Here is a 23,868-nt window from a genome sequence, read left to right as displayed (position 1 = left end):
GGCTCTGAGGGCACGTGAAGCTGCCCTGGCATTTGCTGCAGCTTTTCCCAGGTGAAATCACAGAATCCACCAGGTTGGAAGAGACCTCCAAGATCCCCAAGTCCAACTGATCACCCAACTCGAACTAATCAACCAGACCATGGCACTGAGTGCCTCATCCAGGCTTTTCCTAAACACCTCCCCTGGGCAGCACATTCCCATGAGGAGAGCTTGCACAGTGCTTCAGCAGAGGGGAAACTCTGCCCTGCAGCAATATGATTTCTTCTGCTAACACTACAAGTTCTGGCCCTGGAGGAACTTTCTGTCCTTTGCCAATGTTTCTTGCAAACATGCCATCCAAATAAATCATTACTGTTACAGGGCAGTAACTCTTCTTTCTAGTCACCAGGCATGAAATTATGGGACTCACATAGTCCAAACACACTGGTGTGGGTTAATAAAGCAGTTGAAGAAAGCAAGGAAAGCTTTAAAGCATCCAGTGGTTTTCATCCAATGTGTCCAGTTCTGGGCTCCTCAGTGTAAGAAGGACATTGAGACACTTGACCATGTCCAGAGAAGGGCAACGAGGCTGGGGAGGGGTCTGGAGCACAGCCCTGGGAGGAGAGGCTGAGGGAGCTGGGGTTGCTTAGCCTGCAGAAGAGGAGGCTCAGGGGAGACCTTCTTGCTCTCTCCAACTCCCTGAAAGGAGGCTGTAGCCAGGTGGGGGTTGGTCTCTTCTCCCAGGCACCCAGCACCAGAACAAGAGGACACAGTCTCAAGCTGTGCCAGGGGAGGTTTAGGCTGGAAGTGAGGAGAAAGTTCTTCCCAGACAGAGAGATTGGCCATTGGGATGTGCTGCCCAGGGAGGTGGTGGAGTCACCATCCCTGGAGGTGTACAGGAAAGGCTTGGATGTGGCACCTGGAGCCATGGTTTAGTTGTCAGGAGGTGTTAGGTATTAGGTTGGACATGATGATCTGAGAGGTCTTGTCCAAGCTGGCTGATTCTCTGATCGGTGCTGCTCTCCTCTCCTCCCATCCAGCTGGACAGGCTTGAGGAAAAGCAGAAGGAGACGTACCGGCGCATGCTGGAGCAGCTGCTGCTGGCAGAGAAGTGCCACCGCCGCACGGTCTATGAGCTGGAGAACGAGAAACACAAGCACACAGACTACATGAACAAGAGTGATGACTTCACCAACCTCTTGGAGCAGGAGCGGGAGAGGTGAGTGCCTGCGGCTCTCCGCGCAGCTCCCTGCGCTCGGCGGCTCGGCAGCGCCACGCTCTGCCGTCTGCGAAGGACACACAACTCTGAAGCACTTGTAGACGTCAGTTACCTCAGCTTGTTAGGAAGTAACCTTGCTGCACAGGTCTGGGGCTGGAGGAACACCACTGAGTGCTCCTGGAGTGTGTGCTTGAATCAAAGAAAGGAATTCGTTTGGAATTACTCAGGCCTGGGCTGGGTTCACCTCTTGCTAGCTTTGGGTCAGATGTTCTTCACGCTGGCTGTGGTTGTGGTGCTTTGAGGCCTGAGGGTTACTTTATCAGGAGCTGAACAGACAGTCTCCAGTACAAAGAAAAGGACCATGGAGGTGAACTTTGCCTGGCTGCCCCTCTGCTGTACTCACAGCTAACAAGACAAGGTGAGCTGGAGGAAGAACAGCCCTGTGGGACAGGCATCTCCCAGCAGTCTCCTACAATGAGAGCAGCAATCATTTCTCTCCTGGATCTAAGTCACTTAAGTCATTTCTTTTCCTTACTGTCTCTTATCAATCTTTCCTCAGCATTGTTGTCCACAACAACTTCTAGAGGCCACATCTGTTTTTGCAGCCCTGTGGAAGTTTAATCAAGATTAGAAAGGGAAAACCTTTAAGAGCAGAAATATGCCTTGGTTCTGGTGGGTTTCTAGAGCTCTCTTGGTGTGTTTACTTTGGAATAGTCTTTTACATACACTTTCTCTAGACACACATTATCTCTGTATTCCTCTTGCATAGGTTATCTCTAAGCTTTCTCTCACATATGTTATCTCTAATCCATCCACAACATGAGGGAGCTGGGGTTGTTCAGCCTGGAGAAGAGGAGGCTCTGGAGAGACCTAAGAGCAGCCTGCCAGTACCTGAAGGGGGACTACAGGAAGGCTGGAGAGAGACTGTTTGCAAAGGCCTGCAGGGACAGCAGCAGGGACAATGGCTTCAAAGTAGAGCAGAGCAGATTGAGACTGGATGTTAGGAACAGGTTCTGCACACTGGAACAGGTTGCCCAGGGAGGTGGTCATGAGGTCTGTGGAGACAGGTTGGACTCGATGATCCCTGGGGGCTCTTCCAACCTTAGTTTTACTGTGATACTGTGTGGTTGGGGCCCCATCCCTGGAGATATTCAAGGTAAGACTTAACAAGGCCCTGGGCAACCTGCTCTAGTTGAGGATGACCCTGCTGACTGCAGGGAGGTCAGACTGAATGAGCTTTGGAGGTCCCTTCAACCCAGACCATTCCATGATTCTATGGTCTGGGAGTTGACAGCCCCTATGAGGGACTGATTATCAGATCAGCTTTACATGGGAAGGAAGTAACAGGGAAAGAAGATTTGTCAGGAATAACTATGCATGAAAAGCATAAAAAAGAGGAAAGTGTACATAGGGATATTCAAAGTGCAGCCAGCCAGGAGGTGTAAATGGAGAAAGCTGGAGAGCCTGACTGTTGGTGTTGGCTCTGTGACACCAAGCATAGCTAAGCTGCAGAAAGGCTGTGGAAAGGGTTGGCATGCTACAGGAAAAGACTAATGACAGCAGTTTGCCAGACAGAGATGGAGGAGTTCTGATACTCAGTGGAAAGTGCTTCTGCAGAGGTGGCATAACAATACCTAAAGGAGTAAGTGTTCTGGAAGTTAGGAAGAGTGTTCTCTGCTTTTGTCACCTGACCACATTCCCCCCTTCTCACCCTTGCCCACATCATCTGCTGTTCCTGCAACACCTAGCTGTCCTCAAGCATCTCCTAACCCTGGGACTGCAAAAGCAGTCATCTGCTGTGCTCTGCTGAGGCCACATCTGGAATATTGTGTCCAGTTCTGGGCCCCTCAGGTCAAGAAGGACCTCAGGGAGCTGCTTGAAAGAATCCAGCACAGGGCCACAAAGATGCTGCAGGCAGTGGAAGATCTTCCTTATGAGAGCCTGAGGGGGCTGAGGGCTCTGGAGCTTGGAGAGGAGGAGCCTGAGAGGTGAGCTCATTAATATTTATAAAGATCTAAAGGGTGAGTGTCAGGAGAACAGAGCCAGGCTCTGCTTAGTGATGTCCAATGATAGGCCAAGGGCCATGGGTGCAAGCTAGAGTGTAGGAGGTTCCACATGAACATAAGGAAAACCTTTTTCACTGTAAGGATGACAAAACACTGGAGCAGGCTGCCCAGAGAGGTTGTGGAGCTTCCTCCTCTGGAGACTTTCCAACCCCACCTGGATGCATTCCTGTGTGACCTACTCTAGGTGATCCTGCTCTGGCAGGGGGGTTGGACCTCTTTTGATGACCCTTCCAACCTCTACTGTTCTGTGATTCTGTGAACCATCCTGATGATGTCAGGGAATAAGGAGAAGAGCTGAAAGCCCTTGGGTAACCTCTGAGACCTTTGGTGGCAGGAGTCTCTGGTCTGACAGGTGAAGAATGAGAGGGTCAGAGTGGAGCTGCACTGACAGTGGTGCCTGCAGCAGACACCTGAAGAGCAGGAGACCACACAGCAGCAGCTGCAAGGATTAAAGTGGTCCTCACAGCACAAGCATCCTCCTGACCATCAGCCATACTTTAGGGAGCATGGATTTGGGCATCACCTGAAGTGGCTGCAGCTAAAGTAGCACTTCCCTACCCCAAAAAGCTCTTGTGTAAAGCAGGTGTAACATGCAGTGGTACTTAGTTGGTCTCTCTCCTGCCTAGTTCCACCTTCCGTCCTTCTCCTTTAGGGAGCAGGGGGCAGGGGTGTGAATCTTTAGGATGTTATAAACTCCATTATTTGATCAACTGGACTTTTTCTCCTGGTGGAAAAGGAGAGAACTCTGTGTAACCTTGGCACTGCTTCGACCTCTCTTTCTGACCTAGGGGAGGAGGTTTACAATGCTGGCATTTTTAGAGGTGCTAATCTCTCAGCAATTTGTCTGGCGCTCTAATCCCGTTTGTCGACAGCCCATTTCGCCGCTATAAAAAGCGCTGGAAAGCTCCCATTGATTTTAATGGCTCAGAAACAGCCTTGTGGTGAGGACCCCTGAGCCAGCCCTGCAGGATGGACGGCAGAAATCGCTTGAAAGGCTTCGCAGCGAAGGGGGTGGGCGGGAGGAGGGAGTTTCTTTCACACGCACGGGCGGTGGTTTGCCGAATAGCCAGCGCGGTGTGGCAGAGAGGCTTTGTTGGAGCTCATCAGGGGAGAGCTGTGCCGCTGCTTTGTGAATAATTTGGTCATTTCCAGCGCCCTCCCTCAGACTGCAGACACTCTTCTCCCCCAGCACACAACGTGCAGTAAATGCACAGCCAGTGCCTCCTGGAAGCGCTGTCTGAAAGCTGCGCTGCTGCCTTCCGTCACGTTTCACTGTGCGGCTGCATTCGAGGGCAGAGGGGGTTGAGCTGCCCCTTGCTTTCCTTGCTGCAGCTTTCTTTGCCACTTGCCAGTGTGCTGAAGCACTTTCCTCATAGGCAAGGCCAAGGATCCACTCTGTTATTTCCCAAGCAGTGCCCTGCTAAATCTGGCTTTAGTTAGACTCTCCTTTTGAACTACATGGATTGTGGTGAAGTGGATTTTCAACTGCCCCTTGCTTCCCTTGCTGCAGCTTTCTTTACCACTTCCTGGTGTGCTGAAGCACTTTCAACATAGGCAAGGCCAAGGAACCAGTCTGTACTTCCCAAGCAGTGCCCTGCTAGATCTGGCTTTAGTTAGACTCTCCTTTTGAACTACATGGATTGTGGTGAAGTGGATTTTAAACTGCCTCTTGCTTCCCTTGCTGCAGCTTTCTTTACCACTTCCCGGTGTGCTGAAGCACTTCACATTTCCCCCAAGGGCAAGGCCAAGGAACCAGTCTGTACTTTCCCAAGCAGTGCCCTGCTAGATCTGGTTTTAGTTAGACTCGCTTTTTGAGCTACGTGGCCATAATTAGATCTGCTTAGAGGAGACAGCAGGACTGTGACCCCAGATCTTTCCTCCACAAAGCTTTCCCCCGTCTCGGTGTGGAACTGCCTGCTCTCTGCCTCCCCCGTTGCAGCACCCCCAGCAGGGAATGCCCTGGCAAGTCCCTCGGAGGGCTGTGACAATACATTCCTCTGGGCTTCGCTCATCCTGGCACCGAGATGCTCTCGGCTGCTCTGCTGGTGATGTAATTCTGGGCCCACATCACCTGCAAAGGAAACTGATCTGTGAGCAGTCAAGCACAGGCAGCCGTCCTGACACCAAAATGGGAGTGTTGAGCTCAGTAGCTTCTTCAAATCTCTCTCTTTTTCCCCCCCTCTTTTGTGCTCCTGCTTCTCCTGCCAGAGCTCTCCTTCCCCCTCTTCCCACGAGACGGCAGCACCAGGCCTTTCACCGCCCAGCGTTTGTCCTTTTGTTTCGCTCTCTTTCGTGGACCCAGGCTGGAGGGTGACACGGCTTGGAGCTTTTTGTCTCTGCTACCTTTCCAGTTTGCATTTTTTCCCTGCTTTGCCTCTTTTTTTTTTGACAGAGAATGTAAAGAGGCTGGCAGGAAGCCGGTGGGGCAGGGCAGCCATCAGTCAGCTGGTTGTTCAGAGAACAATCAAGCCAAACATAGGAAGTGTTCAGGGCTAATAAATCTCTGTGATTTACCAGCTCCAGGCCAAATGCTGTGGTAGGAATAACCCCACAGAGGGGTGAAGTGTATGGTGCAAACACAGAGCACAGCTTTGGTCCTCTGACTGTGCAATATGTTGCTGAGTCCCTTAAATTGCTCTCTGCAGCTCCCTGAAGGGAGGTTGTAGCCAGGTGGGGGTTGGTCTCTTCTCCCAGGCACCCAGCACCAGAACAAGAGGACACAGTCTCAAGCTGTGCCAGGGGAGGTTCCGGCTGGAGGTGAGGAGAAAGTTCTTCCCAGCAAGAGAGATTGGCCCTTGGGATGTGCTGCCCAGGGAGGTGGTGGAGTCCCCATCCCTGGAGGTGTTCAAGGAAGGCTTGGATGTGGCACTTGGAGCCATGGTTTAGTTGTCAGGAGGTGCTGGGTGATAGGTTGGGCTTGCTGATCTCTGAGGTCTTTTCCAAGCTGGTTGATTCTATGACTCAGGTCTGGAAATTCAGTTACTGTTCTGCTTTGCTTTTTTGAAGTTACTCTCCAAGATTTCTGAGCCATATTTGTGCCCTGACTTTCCTTTCTTGTTTTCCCCTCCTATGATGATTGTTTCTGTGTCCTGGTTTCCAAACTGTGACCCTAAAAAAGGGAAAGTCAGCCTGATGGGAGTGTGGGAATTCACCACTGCCCACAGCAGTTGCTCATTTGACCACACACTGCTGGCTGTAGTGGAGCACTGAGTCACTTCACTCTCTGACTACTTTGCAGTGAGTCTCTCTCTCCACTTTTAATCTTATACTGCAGAGGACAAGAGCTCCACTTTTGAATCTTTTCTTTTTAGGCTGACATGCTGTCTGGATAGATTGGTGAGGCTGGCTGTGTTCTGTCCAGGTTGGCCTTTGGAGGTCCTTTCCAGCCCAGACCATTCTATGACTCTATGACTCCATCAGTCTGTGATTCCATGAGTCTAGGATTCCAGGATTCTATAGGGAGGTGGTGGAGTCACCATCACTGGAGGTGTTCATGAGGAGACTTGATGGGGTGCTTGGTGCCATGGGTTAGTTGATTAGGTGGTGTTGGATGATAGGTTGGACTTGATGATCTTGAAGGTCTCTTCCAACCTGGTCTGGTCTATTCTATTCTATTCTATTCTATTCTATTCTATTCTATTCTATTCTATTCCATGACTCTAGGATTCTATGATTTTAACTTATTCCCAGGATCACAGCTCCCAATTTCTGCTGTCTTGATTTTACAGGGAGCCAGACAGGGTCTTTAACCTTTCTCAAAGTAGTGAAAGAAAAACTCCACACAGGTTGAAAGAATCCACAAAGATGATTAGGGGAGTGGAAGCTCTTCCTTAGGAGCAGAGCCTGAGGGAGCTGAGGGCTCTGGAGCTTGGCTTGGAGGAGCCTGAGAGGTGAGCTCCTTGCTGGGGCTAAAGCTGTGCAGGGGCAGTGGCCAGAGGCTGGAGCCAGGCTCTGCTGGGGGCTGCCCAATGCCAGCACAAGGGGCAGTGGTGGAAGCTGAGGCAGAGGAAGTGCCATGGGAAGAGGAGGAAGAATTTGTTCCCTGGGAGGGTGAGAGAAGCCTGGCAGAGGCTGCCCAGGGGGGCTGTGGAGTCTCCCTCTCTGGAGCTCTTCCAAGGCCAGCTGGATGTGTTCCTACTGTAGGTGACCCTGCTCTGGCAGGGGTCTTGGAATGGATGAGCTCTGGAGGTCCCCTCCAGCCCCTAACATCCTGTGCCTCTGTGGCACCTTGGCATTCTCCAGACAGTTTAGGGGAAGTTCTCTGACCGTGCAGTTCATTTACCAGCTCGCCAGTCATATACTGGGTGAATCAACCTGTACCTCTCTGCACAGGTAAGCCTCTGCTGAAAGGGAAAGCCAAGATGTTGAAGCTTGGGTGCCTGCTAGCTTGTGTTCATCTCAGTAAATAAGTGACCTGCCATTTTTACAGCAATTCACTGGAACCTGGCACTTCAACTGAGAGCCCTTTCTAACAGTCTAGAGAGAGGCAGTCATTTCCCCTACATGACCCTGGCTCATTTCTTGCTTTCTTTGCCTAAAAAAATGATGATGACAATGTAAAAAGATGGCCTCAGTGGAGCTGTGGACTTGCATTGATTTCAGTAGTATAATAACTCTGAATCAGGCTCCTTAAATGTTAAAATTGTTTCCTATTGCACCCTGGAGAGAGTTTGGGTTCGTGAGGAGATTCTGAATGAAGTCATTTCCCACCCCCACACTGCCTGACCCTGGAAGCATTTGAATTGATGATTTGAGTAATCAAACCTGCTAGGAATAATGAACTGCCCCTCAGTGTAGGAGAGATGTTGAGTTGCTGGAAGGTGTCCAGAGAAGGGCAACAGAGCTGGGGAGGGGTCTGGAGCACAGCCCTGGGAGGAGAGGCTGAGGGAGCTGGGGTTGCTCAGCCTGGAGAAGAGGAGGCTCAGGGGAGACCTTCTTGCTCTCTCCAACTCCCTGAAGGGAGGTTGTAGCCAGGTGGGGGTTGGTCTCTTCTCCCATGCACCCCACACCAGAACAAGAGGACACAGTCTCAAGCTGTGCCAGGGGAGGTTTAGGCTGGAGGTGAGGAGAAAGTTCTTCCCAGCAAGAGAGATTGGCCATTGGGATGTGCTGCCCAGGGAGGTGGTGGAGTCCCCATCCCTGGAGGTGTTTAAGAAGAGCCTGGCTGAGGCACTTGGTGCCATGGTTGAGTTGATCAGATGGTGCTGGGTGACAGGTTGGCCTTGATGACCTCAAAGGTCTTTTCCAACCTGGTTAATTCTGTATTCTGTAGTTGTGTTAGAATAATCCTGTCTCAAGGGCTGGGAGGCTGATGCCAGCTTAGAGCTGCTGTTGGAAGGAAAGCTGAATCGACATGTGATGCCATTTCATACAGTCCTGGAAGGGACTGAAAGCCTGGACACTTTTGAGGACTATCCAAGTGTGAAGAGGTGGATTTGGATCAAGTCCCAGCTCATGGCAAGCCTCATGTTGTGCAAGACTTGCAATAGTTTCATAGTGTTTCTGCACAGTCTGATGAGTCTGCTTGTTCTCCCCTCTGTGAAACTGCCTTCGGAGCCGTTCCGCTGGAACCCAGGGGCAGATTCCTTACTGCAGACCTGAGCTGTGAGCAGTCACTGCCTTGCAGTCAGCTGGAGATGTAAAAGAGGACCTGCAAAAGGGATGGCCTTCAGATTTTACTGAGCTGTGCAGAAATGCTGTTTGTCATTGCAAAGGGTTTTAATTGATTTCTTTTAATAGATCAGAGGATCACAGCTCACAGGATGCTAGGGGCTGGAAGGGACCTCTGGAGAGCTTTGAGTCCAACCCCCTGCCAGAGCAGGAGCAGAGAACCCAGCACAGGGCACACAGAACACATCCAGAAAGGGCTGAAAAGGCTCCAGAGAAGGAGACTCCACAGCCTCTCTGGGCAGCCTGCTCCAGGGCTCTGGGAGCCTCCCAGGGCAGAAGTTCCTCCTGATGCTGAGCTGGAACCTCCTGTGCTGCAGTTTCCATCCATTGCCCCTTGGCCTATCCCAGGGTGCAGCTGAGCAGAGCCTGTCCCCTGTCTCCTGACCCCCAGCCCTCATCTCTTGAGAGACATTGATCAGATCCCTCTCAGCCTTCTCCTCTCCAGACTGAAGAGCCCCAGGGCTCTCAGCCTCTCCTCTCCTGTACTGTAGTTTATATCCATGTCATCTGCCTTGGTGGGGCTACTCTGACTCAGTGAGCCTATATAGAAGCTTTCCTGACCCTAAACAGCTGTAATGCTTTTTTCATCTTCTTTCCACCAAAGGGTCCTGCAACATCTCCACCAGCAGTGGAGGGTACCCCTAAGGAGGTTTATCTCTGCATCATTTCAGTTTCCATTTCTTTTTAAGGATTATATGTGGAAAAATCTTAAGGCAGAAGAAAAAGCCTCAGAGGCTGCAAACCTGTCCAGTGGGTAAGAAATTGGCTGGATGGTCACATCCAAAGAGCAGTGGTCAGTGGCTCAGTGTCCACATGGAGACAGGTGACAGGTGGTGTCCCTCAAGGGTCTGTAATGAGACCACTGCTGTTCCAATGCCTCATCTTCCACCACTGCCCCTTGTGCTGGCATTGGGCAGCCCCCAGCAGAGCCTGGCTCCAGCCTCTGGCCACTGCCCCTGCACAGCTTTATCAACAGCAATGAGGTCACCTCTCAGGATCCTACTTTCCAGGCTACAGAGCCCTCAGTTCCCTCAGGCTCTCCTCATAAGGAAGATAGAATCATAGAATCAATAAGGTTGGAAAAGACCTCAGAGATCATCCAGTCCAACCTGTCACCCAACACCCCATGACTAACTAAACCATGGCTCCAAGTGCCTCATCCAGGCTCTTCTTAAACACCTCCAGGGATGGTGACTCCACCACCTCCCTGGGCAGCACATCCCAATGGCCAATTCCTCTTTCTGGGAAGAACTTTTTCCTCACCTCCAGCCTAAACTTCCTCTGTCACAGCTTGAGACTGTGTCCTCTTGTTCTGGTGCTGGGTGCCTGGGAGAAGAGACCAACCCCCACCTGGCTACAACCTCCCTTCAGGGAGCTGGAGAGAGCAAAAAGGTCTCCCCTGAGCCTCCTCTTCTCCAGGCTAAGCAACCCCAGCTCCCTCAGCCTCCACTCCATCATCTTTGTGGCTCTGCAGTGGACTCTTTCTTCCAGATGAAGAAGCAAAGACTGAAAGCCATGAAACCTGTGGTGGTGGTGGTGTTTTTTTTATCCACTGGATAGAAACATAAAGCTTTTAAATCAAGCTTTTTTCCCCCTTCTTCTTCAAATATGATTTACTCAATTTTTGGCTCAGCTCTGGAACTGAAAAAGAAATCAATTACTCGCAGCTTGTAAGCTGTGTGACTCCTCATAAGTTACCCAGCTGCTAACGTTAGGGAATGATTAATAGCAATGTAGCTGAATGTGTAATGCCCTCATGTGAAAAGATAAAGAAATGAGCAGAAAATGAGGCTAAATTACAGCAGAGTGACAGCAGTGCTTCTCTGATGATGGCAATTATGTCATGGGTGAAAAAGTATCTCTTGGTGACAAGTCTGTGTATCACAGGGTGGAACTTCCTGTAGGGCTCCCTTGAAAGTGTTTGTTTTTCCTAGGCACTGGAAAGGGACAGATGTAGTCTCTTCCCTCACTGAAGTGCAGGCTTCCCCTGCGTGACTTCACCTCTTTTCACATGATGCACAGCCTTCTATATTTTTTCACTGTGCAAGGCCCTGGCTGGGAGACAACCCTGGCTGCCAAAAATAGGAGGAGAAAAGCAGGGTCCCAGCTGGTGAGAGGCAGGTGGGTGGTGTGGAGGACAGGGCACTGCTGCTTGCAGTTGTGGTGCACAGCTCACACTTTGTGGACAGTGCTTGGCCTGCTGTTGAGAATCCTGGAATTCACAGAATCACAGAATCCCAGGGGCTGGGAGAGACCATCCAGCCCAAGCCCCCTGCCCCAGCAGGGGCACCCAGAGCAGCTCACACAGCAACACATCCAGCTGGCCTTGCAAGAGCTCCACACAGGGAGACTCCACAGCCCCCCTGGGCAGCCTCTGCCAGGCTTCTCTCACCCTCACAGGGGAAAAGTTCTTCCTCCTCTTCCCATGGCACTGCCTCTGCCTCAGCTTCCACCACTGCCCCTTGTGCTGGCATTGGGCAGCCCCCAGCAGAGCCTGGCTCCAGCCTCTGGCCATTGCCCCTGCACAGCTTTAGCCCCAGCAAGGAGCTCACCTCTCAGGCTCCTCCAAGCCAAGCTCCAGAGCCCTCAGCTCCCTCAGGCTCTGCTCCTGAGGAAGATCTTCCACTGCCTGCAGCATCTCTGTGGCTCTGTGCTGCACTCTTTCAAGCAGTTCCCTGAGCTCCTTCTTGACCTGAGGGGCCCAGAGCTGGACACAATCTTCCAGGTGTGGCCTCAGCAGGGTGGAAGAGACCTCTAATACCATCAAGTCCAACCTTAGAGCATCATGGCCATTAAACCATCTCCTGAAGTGCTCTGCCCATATGTTTTTTGAACATCTCCAGGGATGGTAACTCCACCACCTCCCTGGTGGAGTTTCAGTGCCTGTTCCAACGCCTGACCACTCTTTCAGGAAATAAATGTTTCCTAATAGCCAACCCAAACCTCCCCTGGCACAATTTCAGGCCATTCCCTCTCATTCTATCACCTGATACTAGAGAGAAGAGGCAGACCCCCACCTCACTGCAACCTCCCTTCAGGGAGCTGTAGAGAGCAATGAGGTCTCCCCTCAGCCTCCTCCTCTCCAAAAGAAACAATCCCAGTTCCCTCAGCCACTCCTCATAAAGCCTATGCAGGTTTTCCCAGCCCAGTGCATGCAATCACATGAATGATGCTCCTCCCTAAATCCAGGTTTTAAACTTCTTCCTTCCTTCTTGTCATTCCTTTTTTGAATGCTTTCCCATGCTTGAGAGCCTCTCCTGGTGATTCCAGGCACCCTCACTTGGATTGCTTGGTGCTGAAACAAGGCAGCGATTCCTGGGAGTCTTTTTCCCCTCATTGTTCCTGAGCAATTGTTTTACTCACTCTATTAAATACATTATGCCAGTGGTGCATCCACTGGGAAGCAGTGAGGTGGAAAAACTTTGGGTTTAGAAGTAGGACACAGGAGTCTTTCAGCCCCACTCTGTCAGTGGATCATCTTGTGTCGAGGAGGGATCAGTGAGAAGAAGGGCAGAAGAAAAGCCAGCAGCATCCTGGCCAGGGAAGGGCTTCTCCCCCTGGATTCAGCACTGGTGAGGTAACACCTTGAGTACTGGGATCAGTTTTGGGGACCTCACCACATGAAGGGCAATGAGGTGTTAGAAAGGGTCCAGAGAAAGGCAGTGAAGGTGAAGGGCCTGGAGAACAGGTCTTGTGAGGAGCAGCTGTGGGCAGTGGGGGTGTTTGGTCTGGAGAAGAGGAGGCTGAGGGGAGAACTCAATGCTCTCTGCAGCTCCCTCAAAGGAGGTTGTAGTGAGGTGGGTGTTGGTCTCTTCTCCTCAGTGACAAGTGACAGGATGGCCTCAAGCTGCACCAGAGGAGGTTTAGGTTGGATATTAGAAGAAACTTCTTGACTGAAAGGGTTCTCAAACACTGGTACATGCTCCCCAGGGAGGTGGCTGAATCCCCATCCCTGGAGGTGTTTAAAACACAGAGAGATGTGGTACTGAGGGCCACGGGTTAGCACCAGCTGTGGTAGAGTTAGAGAATGGTTGGGTTGGATGATCTTAAAGGTCTTTTCCAACCAAAACACTTCTAAAGAAACAGAGAAACAAGGAAAGAACTGAACTGAGAGGGAAATGGAAGGTAAAGGATGAGGAACAGCAAAGAGGCAGGTTTAGGGCCAGGGATGGTAGCCACAGGACAAAGCATATGGGATGTGAATCTGAACTAAGAGATGGATGAGAACAGAGGGAGTGGTGATAGGAACTAACTGCTGCTGAAAGGAGAGTACTGTAGAGTCTGCCAGGTGGATGACAGAAGGAAGCAGCATGGTGAAGAGATGAAGACAGGAGAGAGACTGAGCTGCAAGCAGAACACATAAAGAAAAAACCCAGCAAAGACTAAGCAGAAGGCATCATACTGCTGATGTGTGATGCAGTATAGCACAGGCACTGCAGCTGCCCAGAACTCCTTTGCACCAACAGGGGGGAAAGTAATTCTGCCTTGATTTTCAAGTTCCATTAAGGCAATATGCACCACTGCTCTTATCAGGTACTTACTGCCATGCTTAAAAATACACAGTTCCAGATGGAGTGTTTCTGCTCTATAAACCCACACTTGGAGAAGTCAGGTGAGAGGGAGCACAGCAGAACAGGCAACAACAGAGAGCCAGCTGCCAGCAGAACAAAAGCAACACGAGGGTGAAAAGCAGCCAGCCTTAATTCATGTCCCACAACCAGCCTGAGCAAAAGAGGCCAAGACACTGCCAGAAAAGTCAAATCTCTCCTGCTAAGCTGAGAACTGCCACAGCTCTCCCTGCTCTCAAAGTCCCCAGCTCACTGAATACAGAATACAGAATTAACCAGGTTGGAAAAGACCTTTGAGGTCATCAAGGCCAACCTATCACCCAACACCATCCAATCAACTCAACCATAGCACCAAGTGCCTCATCCACGCTCTTCCCAAACACCTCCAGGGATGGGGACTCCACCACCTCCCTGGGCAGCACATCCCAGTGGCCAATCTCTCTTGCTGGGAAGAATTTCTTCCTCACATCCAGACTGAACCTCCCCTGGTGCAGCTTGAGACTGTGTCCTCTTGTTCTGGTGCTGGGTGCCTGGGAGAAGAGACCAACCCCCACCTGGCTACAACCTCCCTTCAGGGAGTTGTAGACAGCAATGAGGTCTCCCCTGAGCCTCCTCCAGGCTCAGCAACCCCAGCTCCCTCAGCCTCTCCTCCCAGGGCTGTGCCCCAGATCCCTCCCCAGCTTTGTTGCCCTTCTCTGGACACCTTCCAGCATCTCAACATCTTTCCTAGCCTGAGGAGCCCAGAACTGAACACAGGACTCCAGGTGTGGCCTAACCAATGCTGAGCACAGGGGCAGAATGCAGGTCATTCATCCCCATGAACACCCTGCATACCAGAAGTCATTTAGAAAAACCAAGGTGGAGACCAGTGCAGGTAAGGATGGCTTAGCAGGGAGGGTGCTCTGATGAAGCAGGGGGATGTGAAGCAGTCAAGGCTAAAAATGGTAGAACTACAGGGAGCAGCCAGGAACTATGCTGCCATGTGCACTCCTCCAAGTTCCCAGGACACCTCTTCCACTGACTCAAGAGATGCTTTGGTCAGAGGACCACAGCTCCCTTCTAGCACACCTCTGGTGCTTATGCACAAACAATCACAGAATGTTAGGGGCTAGAAATATCATCCAGTCCAACCCCCCTGCCAAAGCAGGGTCACCGAGGGCAGGCCACACAGGAACACATCCAGATGGGTCTTGAAAGTCTCCAAAGAAGGAGACTCCACAGCCTCTCTGGGCAGCCTGCTCCAGGGCTCTGTCACCCTCACTGTAAAGAAGCTTTTCTTCATGCTGTGGTGGAACCTCCTGTGTTCCAGTTTGTGTCTGTTGCCTCTCATCCTGTCACAGGGCACCCATGAAGAGTCTGAGCCCTTCTTGACACCCGTTCTGCAGATATCTGTAAACACTGATCAGATCCCTCTCAGCCTTCTCTGCAGACTGAACAGCCCCAGGGCACTCAGCCTCTCCTCCCCAGGCAGTGCTGCAGTCCCTTCAGCATCCTGGGAGCCTCCCTTGGACTCTCTGCAGCAGATCCCTGTCCCTCCTGAGCTGGGCAGCCCAGAGCTGGCTGCAATATTCTAGGTGAGGTCTCAGCAGGGCAGAGCAGAGGGGGAACTGGCTGGTCCTTGAGGTCCCTTCCAACCCTGAAATTCTGATTCTTGACACCCACCCTTCAGCTATTTGTAAACAATATCAAGATCTCTTTTCAGTCTTTCCCAGACTGAGGAGCCCCAGGTCTCTCAGTTTTGCACAGGAACCCTTCCCCTGACACTGGAAAAACAGAAACATACTGAGATGCATTGGCTTTGCTCACAGGAGGCAATGATTTCTCTCTAGGAAGTCAACTTCATCTCTTGTAAAGTATCTAGTAAATGAGGTAGGGCACTATTAAAAGGGAAGGAATGATTAAGGCTGCTGCATGTTTCCTCAGGAAAATGTGACTCTGGCCCTGCTGTGTTTGTGGCATGGATTTCCTCCAGGGTGCCAGTCACACCTCCTGAAGCGAATTACACAGGTTGTGAATTGGTCACCCCAAGGCTGGTTCTCATTTGGGGGAATTTGTTGGATCTGGGCTTTGATGTGCCCAAGTCTGGAGCACTCATTCCTGTGCTGGAGCTGTGATGTGAGCAGATGCAGCACCCAGTCCCCAGTGCTCTGCAAACCACATCCCAGGTCCCCTGGAGCAGGTGTCCCAGTCACACTCCTGGTCTCTTTGTCCTTCCATCTCCCAGACAGAAAGAAGTAATTCTGTTTTCTGAGGAGTGTGTGGTGAACAGGGTGCTGAATAAAGAGCCTAAAACCAATCATTAAGCACCTGGTTTCCTGATGAGAAGGGTCCAGCCTGCATGCCAAATGAGTTGAGAGGGTCCTCAGGAAAAACACTGAGAGAAGGCAGAGTTATAGAATCATAGAATCGTTAGGGCTGGAAGGGACCTCAAGGCTCAGCCAGCTCCAAGCCCCCTGCCATGGGCAGGGACACCTCACACCACAGCAGGTTGCTCACAGCCACCTCCAGCCTGGCTGCAAACACCTCCAGGCAGGAGGCTTCTCAGAAATGTAAACACACATTCTTTCAGGACAGTGCCATTTGACATGACATGCTTGTAGTGGCTTTGGGTATTGCCAGCTTCTCAAGAGGAAGGTGCAGAGGAAACGAGGAAAGAAAAGGTGAAGAAGGGGAAGCTGAAAGAGAAGAGTGGCTTCTAACCCCCTCGTAAAGACTGAAAAGGTGACTGTGAGCAATCTAGAGAATCGTTAGGCAAACAGAAGGAAATCCTACATTCTTTCCCATTGTTCGGGAACAAAAGGGCTGATTTAGGACTTCTTTAGTGCAGGGAGAACGGTGCGTTGCAAACCTCACGCAGGCTCAGCCTCGCTGCTACACATTCATTTCCGAAAGCAAATTTTCCTTACGCTTTTACCAACTGCTCTTAAGCCCAGCGAGCGCTCACCCGGCACCGGCACCGGCACGGCGAGAGAACATCCCGAGGAACTTCTCATCGCTCAGCGGGATGGATTGGGAAGCAGCGCTTTTGCGCATCCCGCTTGGGTTAAGCGCAAGCTGTTCCCGAGGGCTCTCTGCCATCACATTATTCTTTCTTAGTCGCTAACCTATAAACTGTGAGCTCGGTGTGTGTGTGCCTGTCAATCATAAACTCCGGGAAAGCGCTGTCATGGGAAGCGCTGACAGAGGGGAGCCACCGGCTCCCTCCAGCCCTTCCCACCCCTCCTGCCCCGCCGCGGCGGCTCCACCCCTTCCCCCCTGCCCCGGGAGGCCGCGCACAATGCCGCGGCCCCGGACACGGTCCCGGCCCGGCCCCGTGGGCTGGGGCGCAGCCATCACCTGGCAGCGGCCTGAGGGCTCCGTCCCCCGGCGGCGGGGCCGGGCCGGGCCGTGTCGCGGTGCAGGCTTCGCTGCGTTCCTTGCGCGTTGGGTAGCTTGCAATTGGGGGAAAAAAGAGGCTAATTATAAGGTAAGATAATGAGATTGTGTTTTAACTGCGCTGCTTGTTCTGGGACGTGCACACTGCCGGTGAACCGAGCGTGCTGGGCATAAAGGGGGGCCGGCGGCGGGGGGGCTGGAGCGGGGTCCGCGTCCGGCGGCGGGGGGCTGGAGCGGGGTCCGGGTCCGGCGGCGGGGGGCTGGAGCGGGGTCCGCGTCCGGCGGCGGGGAGGCTGGAGCGGGGTCTGGGTCCGGCGACGGGGGGACTGGAGCGGGGTCCGCGTCCGGCGGCGGGGGGACTGGAGCGGGGTCCGCGTCCGGCGGCGGGGGGCTGGAGCGGGGTCCGCGTCCGGCGGCGGGGGGCTGGAGCGGGGTCCGCGTCCGGCGGCGGGGAGGCTGGAGCGGGGTCTGGGTCCGGCGGCGGAGAGGCTGGAGCGGGGTCTGGGTCCGGCGGCGGGCGGGCTGGAGCGGGGTCCGGGTCCGGGTCTGGGTCCGGCGGCGGGCGGGCTGGAGCGGGGTCTGGGTCCGGCGGCGGGGAGGCTGGAGCGGGGTCCGCGTCCGCGTCCGGGTCCGGCGGCGGGGGGCTGGAGCGGGGTCCGCGTCCGGGTCTGGGTCCGGCGGCGGGGAGGCTGGAGCGGGGTCTGGGTCCGGCGGCGGAGGGGCTGGAGCGGGGTCCGGGTCCGGGTCTGGGTCCGGCGGCGGGCGGGCTGGAGCGGGGTCTGGGTCCGGCGGCGGAGAGGCTGGAGCGGGGTCTGGGTCCGGCGGCGGAGAGGCTGGAGCGGGGTCTGGGTCCGGCGGCGGGCGGGCTGGAGCGGGGTCTGGGTCCGGCGGCGGGCGGGCTGGAGCGGGGTCTGGGTCCGGCGGCGGGGAGGCTGGAGCGGGGTCCGGGTCCGCGTCCGGGTCCGGCGGCGGGCGGGCTGGAGCGGGGTCCGCGGCCGGCGAGGGCAGCTCAGCCCAGGGCAGCGCCGCTGCCGCGGCTCCGGCTGCAGGCGGTCTGGCCGCAGCACAGCTGCGCGCAGCCACCCGGCGGTCCCGGGCTGAGCTGAACGTTTGGCTGCAGCCCTGGGAGAAGCTGCACCTGGGAGCCTTCTGCTACGGGACTTCCCCGCCCGGACAGCGCACGGAGGGGTCAGGGAAGGATAACTGGAGACAAGTTTGGCACATTTCGTCCCTCAGCTGAGCGCTGCCGCTGCCTTTCCTCCCGGGTGCTGTTCGCGTGCTCATTCCCTGCCCCTCTTCTGAGCTGCGAGTTTAACATGGACATCTTGCTTGCGGGGGTTGAGGAAGAGTGCCGGTCCCGTTGTAATACTGCGCCATAGCTTGAGCCGGGTAGGTCGGGGCTTGGTCTTAAAGGTCTTTGGTGCTTTTCTTACGGCTTGAAATTGTGCCAGGGCAGGTTTCGATTGGGTATTAGGAAACATGACTGAAAGAGAGTGGTCAGGCGTTGGAAGAGGCTGCCCAGGGGGGTGATGGAGTCACCATCCCCGGAGGTGCTCAAGCAATGTAGAGACTCTGGGACCTAGTTTAGTGTGCATGGTGGTGTTAGGCTGAGTGTTGGACTTGTCTTAGAGATCTTTTCCAAGTGAAACAGTTCTGTGATTCTGTGTTAAGGTGGTGGGACACTGAATCTAGTGAGTGTTCCTGCTCCAAAGCACTGCCTCTGGTCGCTGTTCAGGTGCAGTCAGACAGCTCATTTGTGCTGACATTTTCTCAGCAAACTGGGTTTTAATTTTGACAGAATCAGTAGTTACAAAGAGGAGGAAAAAGTTGGTTTGGAGGACAAGCAATGCCTCCTCCTAAGTGAAGAAAATGTTGCCTTTCAGTGTCCTTGGGGAACTCTGATGTAGTCTTGAAGTTGCTAGAATATTGTTTTGCTTTTGATAGAATTTGGTACAATCTCTTCTGAAAAGTTAGTTCCCAGTGGAGACTATGCAGGGGTTTGTACTTCAGCTTTGTATAGTAGGCAGCCACAAAGAATTGGAGGAGCAATGGATGTAAGCTACAGCACAGGAGGTTCCCCCTCAGCACAAGGGGGAAACTCTTCCCTGTGAGGCTCCCAGAGCCCTGGAGCAGGCTGCCCAGAGAGGTTGTGGAGTCTCCTGCTCTGGAGCCTTCCCAGCCCTGTCTGGATGTGTTCTGTGTGCCCTGTGCTGGGTTCTATGCTCCTGCTCTGGCAGGGGGCTTGGACTCGATGATCTCTTTGGGTCCCTTCCAACTCCTGACATCCTTGTGAGCTGTGATTGCCTTTAGAATTGCTAGAACTAATATTTTTTAAATACATACATGTTTTTATTTCTTTTCAGTTGTTATTTATTTTCAGAGTTGTTTCTGTGCTAAACTGAATCTGGGCAGTTCTGTAGCAGGCTCCTCCAAACATCTGTCTCTGTGCCTTGCCTTTAGAGTTTAATGGATAGAAAGGAGAAAGTCTTGCCATGGGATCTGACCTCATTTGCATCTTTCCTCTCTCACTTGAGATGGATCTGAGGGAAAAAATTTTCACTGTGAAGGTGACAGAGTACTGGAGCATGCTGCCCAAGGGGGGGTTGTGGAGTCTCCCTCTGGAGATATTCAAAGCTCACCTGGATGTGTTCCTGTGCGAACTGGAGCAGGTGTTCCTGCTCTGGCAGGGGGTTGGACTGGATGAGCTTTCGAGGTCCCTTCCAGCCCCTAACATCCTGTGATTCTGTGGAGGGCTGAAGCTGATGATTTGAAAGTTTTTAATTGCCCAGCCTGAGTATTAGATCTGATTGTTTTGCTTCTCACCACCTTGCAGCTCAAATTGTAAGTGCTCTGAATAGAATAGAATTAACCAGGTTGGAAAGGACCTCAGAGATCATCCAGTCCAACCTATCACCCAGCACCATCTAATCAACTAAACCATGGCACCAAGTGCCTCATCCAGTCTCCTGTTAAACACCTCCAGGGATGGTGACTCCACCACCTCCCTGGGCAGCACATCCCAAGGGCCAATCTCTCTTGCTGGGAAGAATTTCTTCCTAACGTCCAGCCTGAACTTCCCCTGGCACAGCTTGAGACTGTGTCCTCTTGTTCTGGTGCTGCTTGCCTGGGAGAAGAGACCAACCCCCACCTGGCTACAACCTCCCTTCAGGGAGCTGTAGAGAGCAAGAAGGTCTCCCCTGAGCCTCCTCTTCTGCAGGCTAAGCAACCCCAGCTCCCTCAGCCTCTCCTCCCAGGGCTGTGCTCCAGACCCCTCCCCACCTTTGCTGCCCTTCTCTGGACACCTTCCAACATCTCAGCCTCTTTCCTAACCTGAGGAGCCCAGAACTGGACACAGGACTCCAGGTGTGGCCTAAGCAGTGCTGAGCACAGGGCACGATGACCTCCCTGCTCCTGCTGGCCACACTATTCAAACTGGTGAAATTCAGCCTCTGGGTACCTCAGCCAAACATGGAAGCACTCAGTAACAAGCCTGACATGTGCAGCATTTCCCAGTGGCTGTAGAAATAATCTTCCAACTCAGCTGTTGTACATTAAACAGGGGGAAAAAAACCCCAACAAAATGAAGAGGGAATTCCTTTATTAAGTTAAACCACCTCTTGCTGGTTTTCATTGTCCCAGGGCTCTAGAGAGCAGCCTCTCACATCACTTAATGGGCAACAGCTTTCTAGCTACCACCACTAGGAAGCTGTCTGGTCTCTCTTAGCTCTGCATGAGCAGTAGGTCACTTTTTCAGGTTTGAAGTGGAAAGAGAAGCTTGTGAAGGCATTTGCTTTCCCAGTGCTTCCTGGGGATTGCTGTGTGGATGGCACATGGACAGCAAGGTGCCCTGGGGGCCAAGAGAGCCAAGGGGAGCCTGGGGGGCAGCAAGAGAAGTGTGGCCAGCAGGGCTGGGGAGGTTCTGCTGCCCCTCTGCTCTGCCCTGCTGAGAGCACAGCTGCAATCCTGGGTCCAGTTTGGGGCTCCCCAGGTGAAGAGAGACAGAGAGCTGCTGGAGAGAGTCCAAGGCAGAGGCAGGAGGATGCTGAGGGGACTTGAGCATCTCCCCTGGGAAGAGAGACTGAGAGCCCTGGGGCTGTTTAGCCTGCAGAGGAGAAGGCTGAGAGGGATCTGATCAATGTCTCTCAAGAGCTGAGGGCTGGGGGTCAAGGGGAGGGGGCCAAGCTCTTGTGGGTGCTGCACAGCAAGAAGCCAAGGAGCAATGGAGACAAACTTGAGCAGAGAAGGTTTCAGCTGCCCAGGAGGAGAAACTTCTTTGGGGTGAGGATGAGGGAGCCCTGGAGCAGGCTGCCCAGAGAGGTTGTGGAGTCTCCTCTGGAGCCTTTCCAACCCCCCCGGCTGCATTGCTGTGTGGCCTGCCCTGGGTGCTGCTGCTCTGGCAGGGGGGGTGGACCTGATGATCATTGGAGGTCCCTTCCAACCTCTGATGTTCTATGACTCTATGAAATGCTGTTTGCCACTCAGAGGAAGCAGCCTTCATTGGCCATCAGTCAACTTGTCCTTGGAGTCTCCAAGTCCTTGTTAGCACACTTCTCTTAACCCCCAGTCGCTGGTTGTCCCCCAAATCATTACAAAGTCATTACATCCCATTGCTGCAAACTTTTCAGAACCTGAATGCCAAAAGAAGCTACTGCAGAGGTGCAGCATGTCTGAGATGGCTTCGTGCTGGAGCACCCATGAGGAGCTCTGTGGCTCCAGGCTGTGTGCAAGCTCAGTTGAAAGAGTCTCAAGAGACCTTGCCTGCTTTAATCTTTCCTATCCTTTTCCTGCTGTTCTTCCTGCTGCCCTCTCTCTGACAGCAGAGGAGATAGCTCTGCAGGTCATTCCAGATTGTCCTCCACATTAGCCTCTCCCTGTGAGTGCTTCATCTTCCAGGATCTGAAGGGGGCTCCAAGAAAACTGGGAAGGGACTTTTTGGGGTGTCAGGGAGTGATAGGACTGGGGGGGATGGAGCAAAACTAGAAGTGGGGAGATTCAGCTTCTATGTTAGGAAGAAGTTGTTGCCCATGAGGGTGGTGAGAGCCTGGCACAGGTTGCCCAGGGAGGTGGTGGAAGCCTCATGTCTGGAGGTGTTTGCAGCCAGGCTGGAGGTGGCTGTGAGCAACCTGCTGTGGTGTGAGGTGTCCCTGCCCATGGTAGGGGGCTTGGAACTGGATGCTCCTTGAGGTCCCTTCCAGCCCTGACAGCTCTGTGATTCTATGATTCATTAAGCACTGGGAGACACCTTGGGAAGCTTGGCACAGTCTGTTTGCAAAGCAGGCAGCTGAACCAGGTCCCTGCAGCTGTAGTGCCAAAATGTCCACAGGTGTGCAAACCCCAAGGGAAGTTCTTGTCCTTTTGGGACATCTTCTGATTTGTTCTCCTTTATTAGAGGTTCCTCATGTAGATGAGTGCCCATTTCTGTGCTACAGTTGGTAAAGGTCATAGAAAAGGTCTGGGTTGGGAGGGAGCTCCAGAGCTCACCCAGCCCAACCCCTCTGCACTCAGCAGGGACAGCCCCAACTACAGCAAGTTGCCCACAGCCCTCTCCAGCCTCACCTTGAATATCTCCAGGCAGGGAGCCTCAACCACCTCCCTGGGCAACCTGTGCCAGGCTTCCACCACCCTCCAGCTGCAGAACTTGTTCCTCACCTCCAATCTCGATGTGCTCTGCTCTAGTTTGAGAGGTGAGGTTTTGGACACCACTGGGCATCTGTCCCTTGATAAGAAAACACAAATAGGTTTCAGTTAAAATACTGGGAGCCACTTTGGAGAGTGGCTTCTCACAGCAGCTGTCAGTGCTAGGCAGGGGTTTGCAGTCCCCAGCGTGCTACATGCATTGTATTGCAAATGCAGTCCTGAAGTTCGTGGTCCTTCAGGAGGCCAGAGAGCGTCTCCTGGCCACTCTCTGTAATTTCCCTTGCAAATGTAGGCAAGAGCCTTTAGCTAAGGTCTTGCTGCTGCTGCTCTTTACCACTTCTGGACTTTTAGGTGGGGTTTGTTTTATTTGCAATGCCCATTGGTGCTCTCCTGCCATGAAACCATTGCAGTTTCCTTCAAAACCACAGAAACATTCTTCTCCAGCTGTCGGTTTCAACTCCTGTTGAAGTCTTGCTCTGGTCTGAATGAGATGCAGGGAAAATGGTGCTGTGGGGTTCCTCCTTTTCAGCTCCGTGGCTGAACTTGGCAGCTGCAGAAATAAACAAGCAAAGCTGAAGAAAGGTCTGTGGCTGTATTGACTCAGTGAATTGATCAGCCTTCAAGGGAATGTTAAACCACCCTGATGGGTAACCAGCAGACTCCAGCAAGAAGCCCTTCAACCACTCTGTGTTCCTGGTTGTGAGGAGGAGCTAGAGCCATCCATAGTCTGTCACCTGTCCTTCGGGGCAGACTCAGAGGACCTATTTACAGCAGACCAAAGCCCTTGGACACCTCTTCCAACTTAGCCAAACTGTGCTGTGTCACAAACTATCCTGTGAGCCAGAGCTGTCTCTCACAAACACGTTGCCACAGTCACTGTGCTTTCTGGCAGCTGGCATGCAGCTGAGGGGGGAAGACATAGTGCTGGCCAGCTTTGCTTTAAGCAAAAATGGCCATCAGAACCTGAAGGAGGGATTAGCCCCAGCCTGAGCAAGGCAGTCAGAACTGCTTGCATAAAGCACAAGAATAGAACCATGACAAAATGAAGCTGCATCTCTGGAGGTACAGGGTTCAGCAGTCATCAGCTTCCTGTAACACTTCTGATGCTCACTTTAAAGCTTGGGGGAAGGGGAAGCAGAAACACTTTGTGCAGTGGAATGTTTCAGCACCAAACCCACAGGCAGGAGGACAGGGAGGGCCTGGTTGCTGCCCATCTGCTCCCACCTTCCTCCTTGCTGGCTGCTTCCAGCACACCACCCATGCAGGTGGTTCAAAGTACAGCTGCAGTTGCTCTTCCTGCACTCTGGGATCTGCCAGCTCTGCAAGCTGAGATTGGTTGGTGAAAGTCTTGACA

The 23,868-nt window shown here is 53.0% G+C and overlaps 1 protein-coding gene across 2 annotated transcripts in view; it reads left to right on the top strand.

Annotated features, from left to right (window-relative positions):
- FILIP1 (filamin A interacting protein 1) overlaps positions 1-23,868 on the top strand; it is a 55,798-nt gene that overhangs the window by 3,261 nt on the left and 28,669 nt on the right. For both annotated transcript variants that reach the window (XM_054162535.1, XM_054162534.1), the window contains exon 2: positions 1,020-1,198. In XM_054162535.1, coding sequence (XP_054018510.1) covers positions 1,020-1,198 — 179 coding nt within the window. The remainder of the gene's footprint in view (positions 1-1,019; positions 1,199-23,868) is intronic.

The sequence above is a fragment of the Dryobates pubescens genome, chromosome 6, assembly GCF_014839835.1.
Source record: "Dryobates pubescens isolate bDryPub1 chromosome 6, bDryPub1.pri, whole genome shotgun sequence".
Classification (NCBI taxonomy): domain Eukaryota; kingdom Metazoa; phylum Chordata; class Aves; order Piciformes; family Picidae; genus Dryobates; species Dryobates pubescens.
The sequence above is the reverse complement of the archived record's forward strand: the minus strand, read 5'-3'. Positions and strand labels throughout refer to the sequence as shown.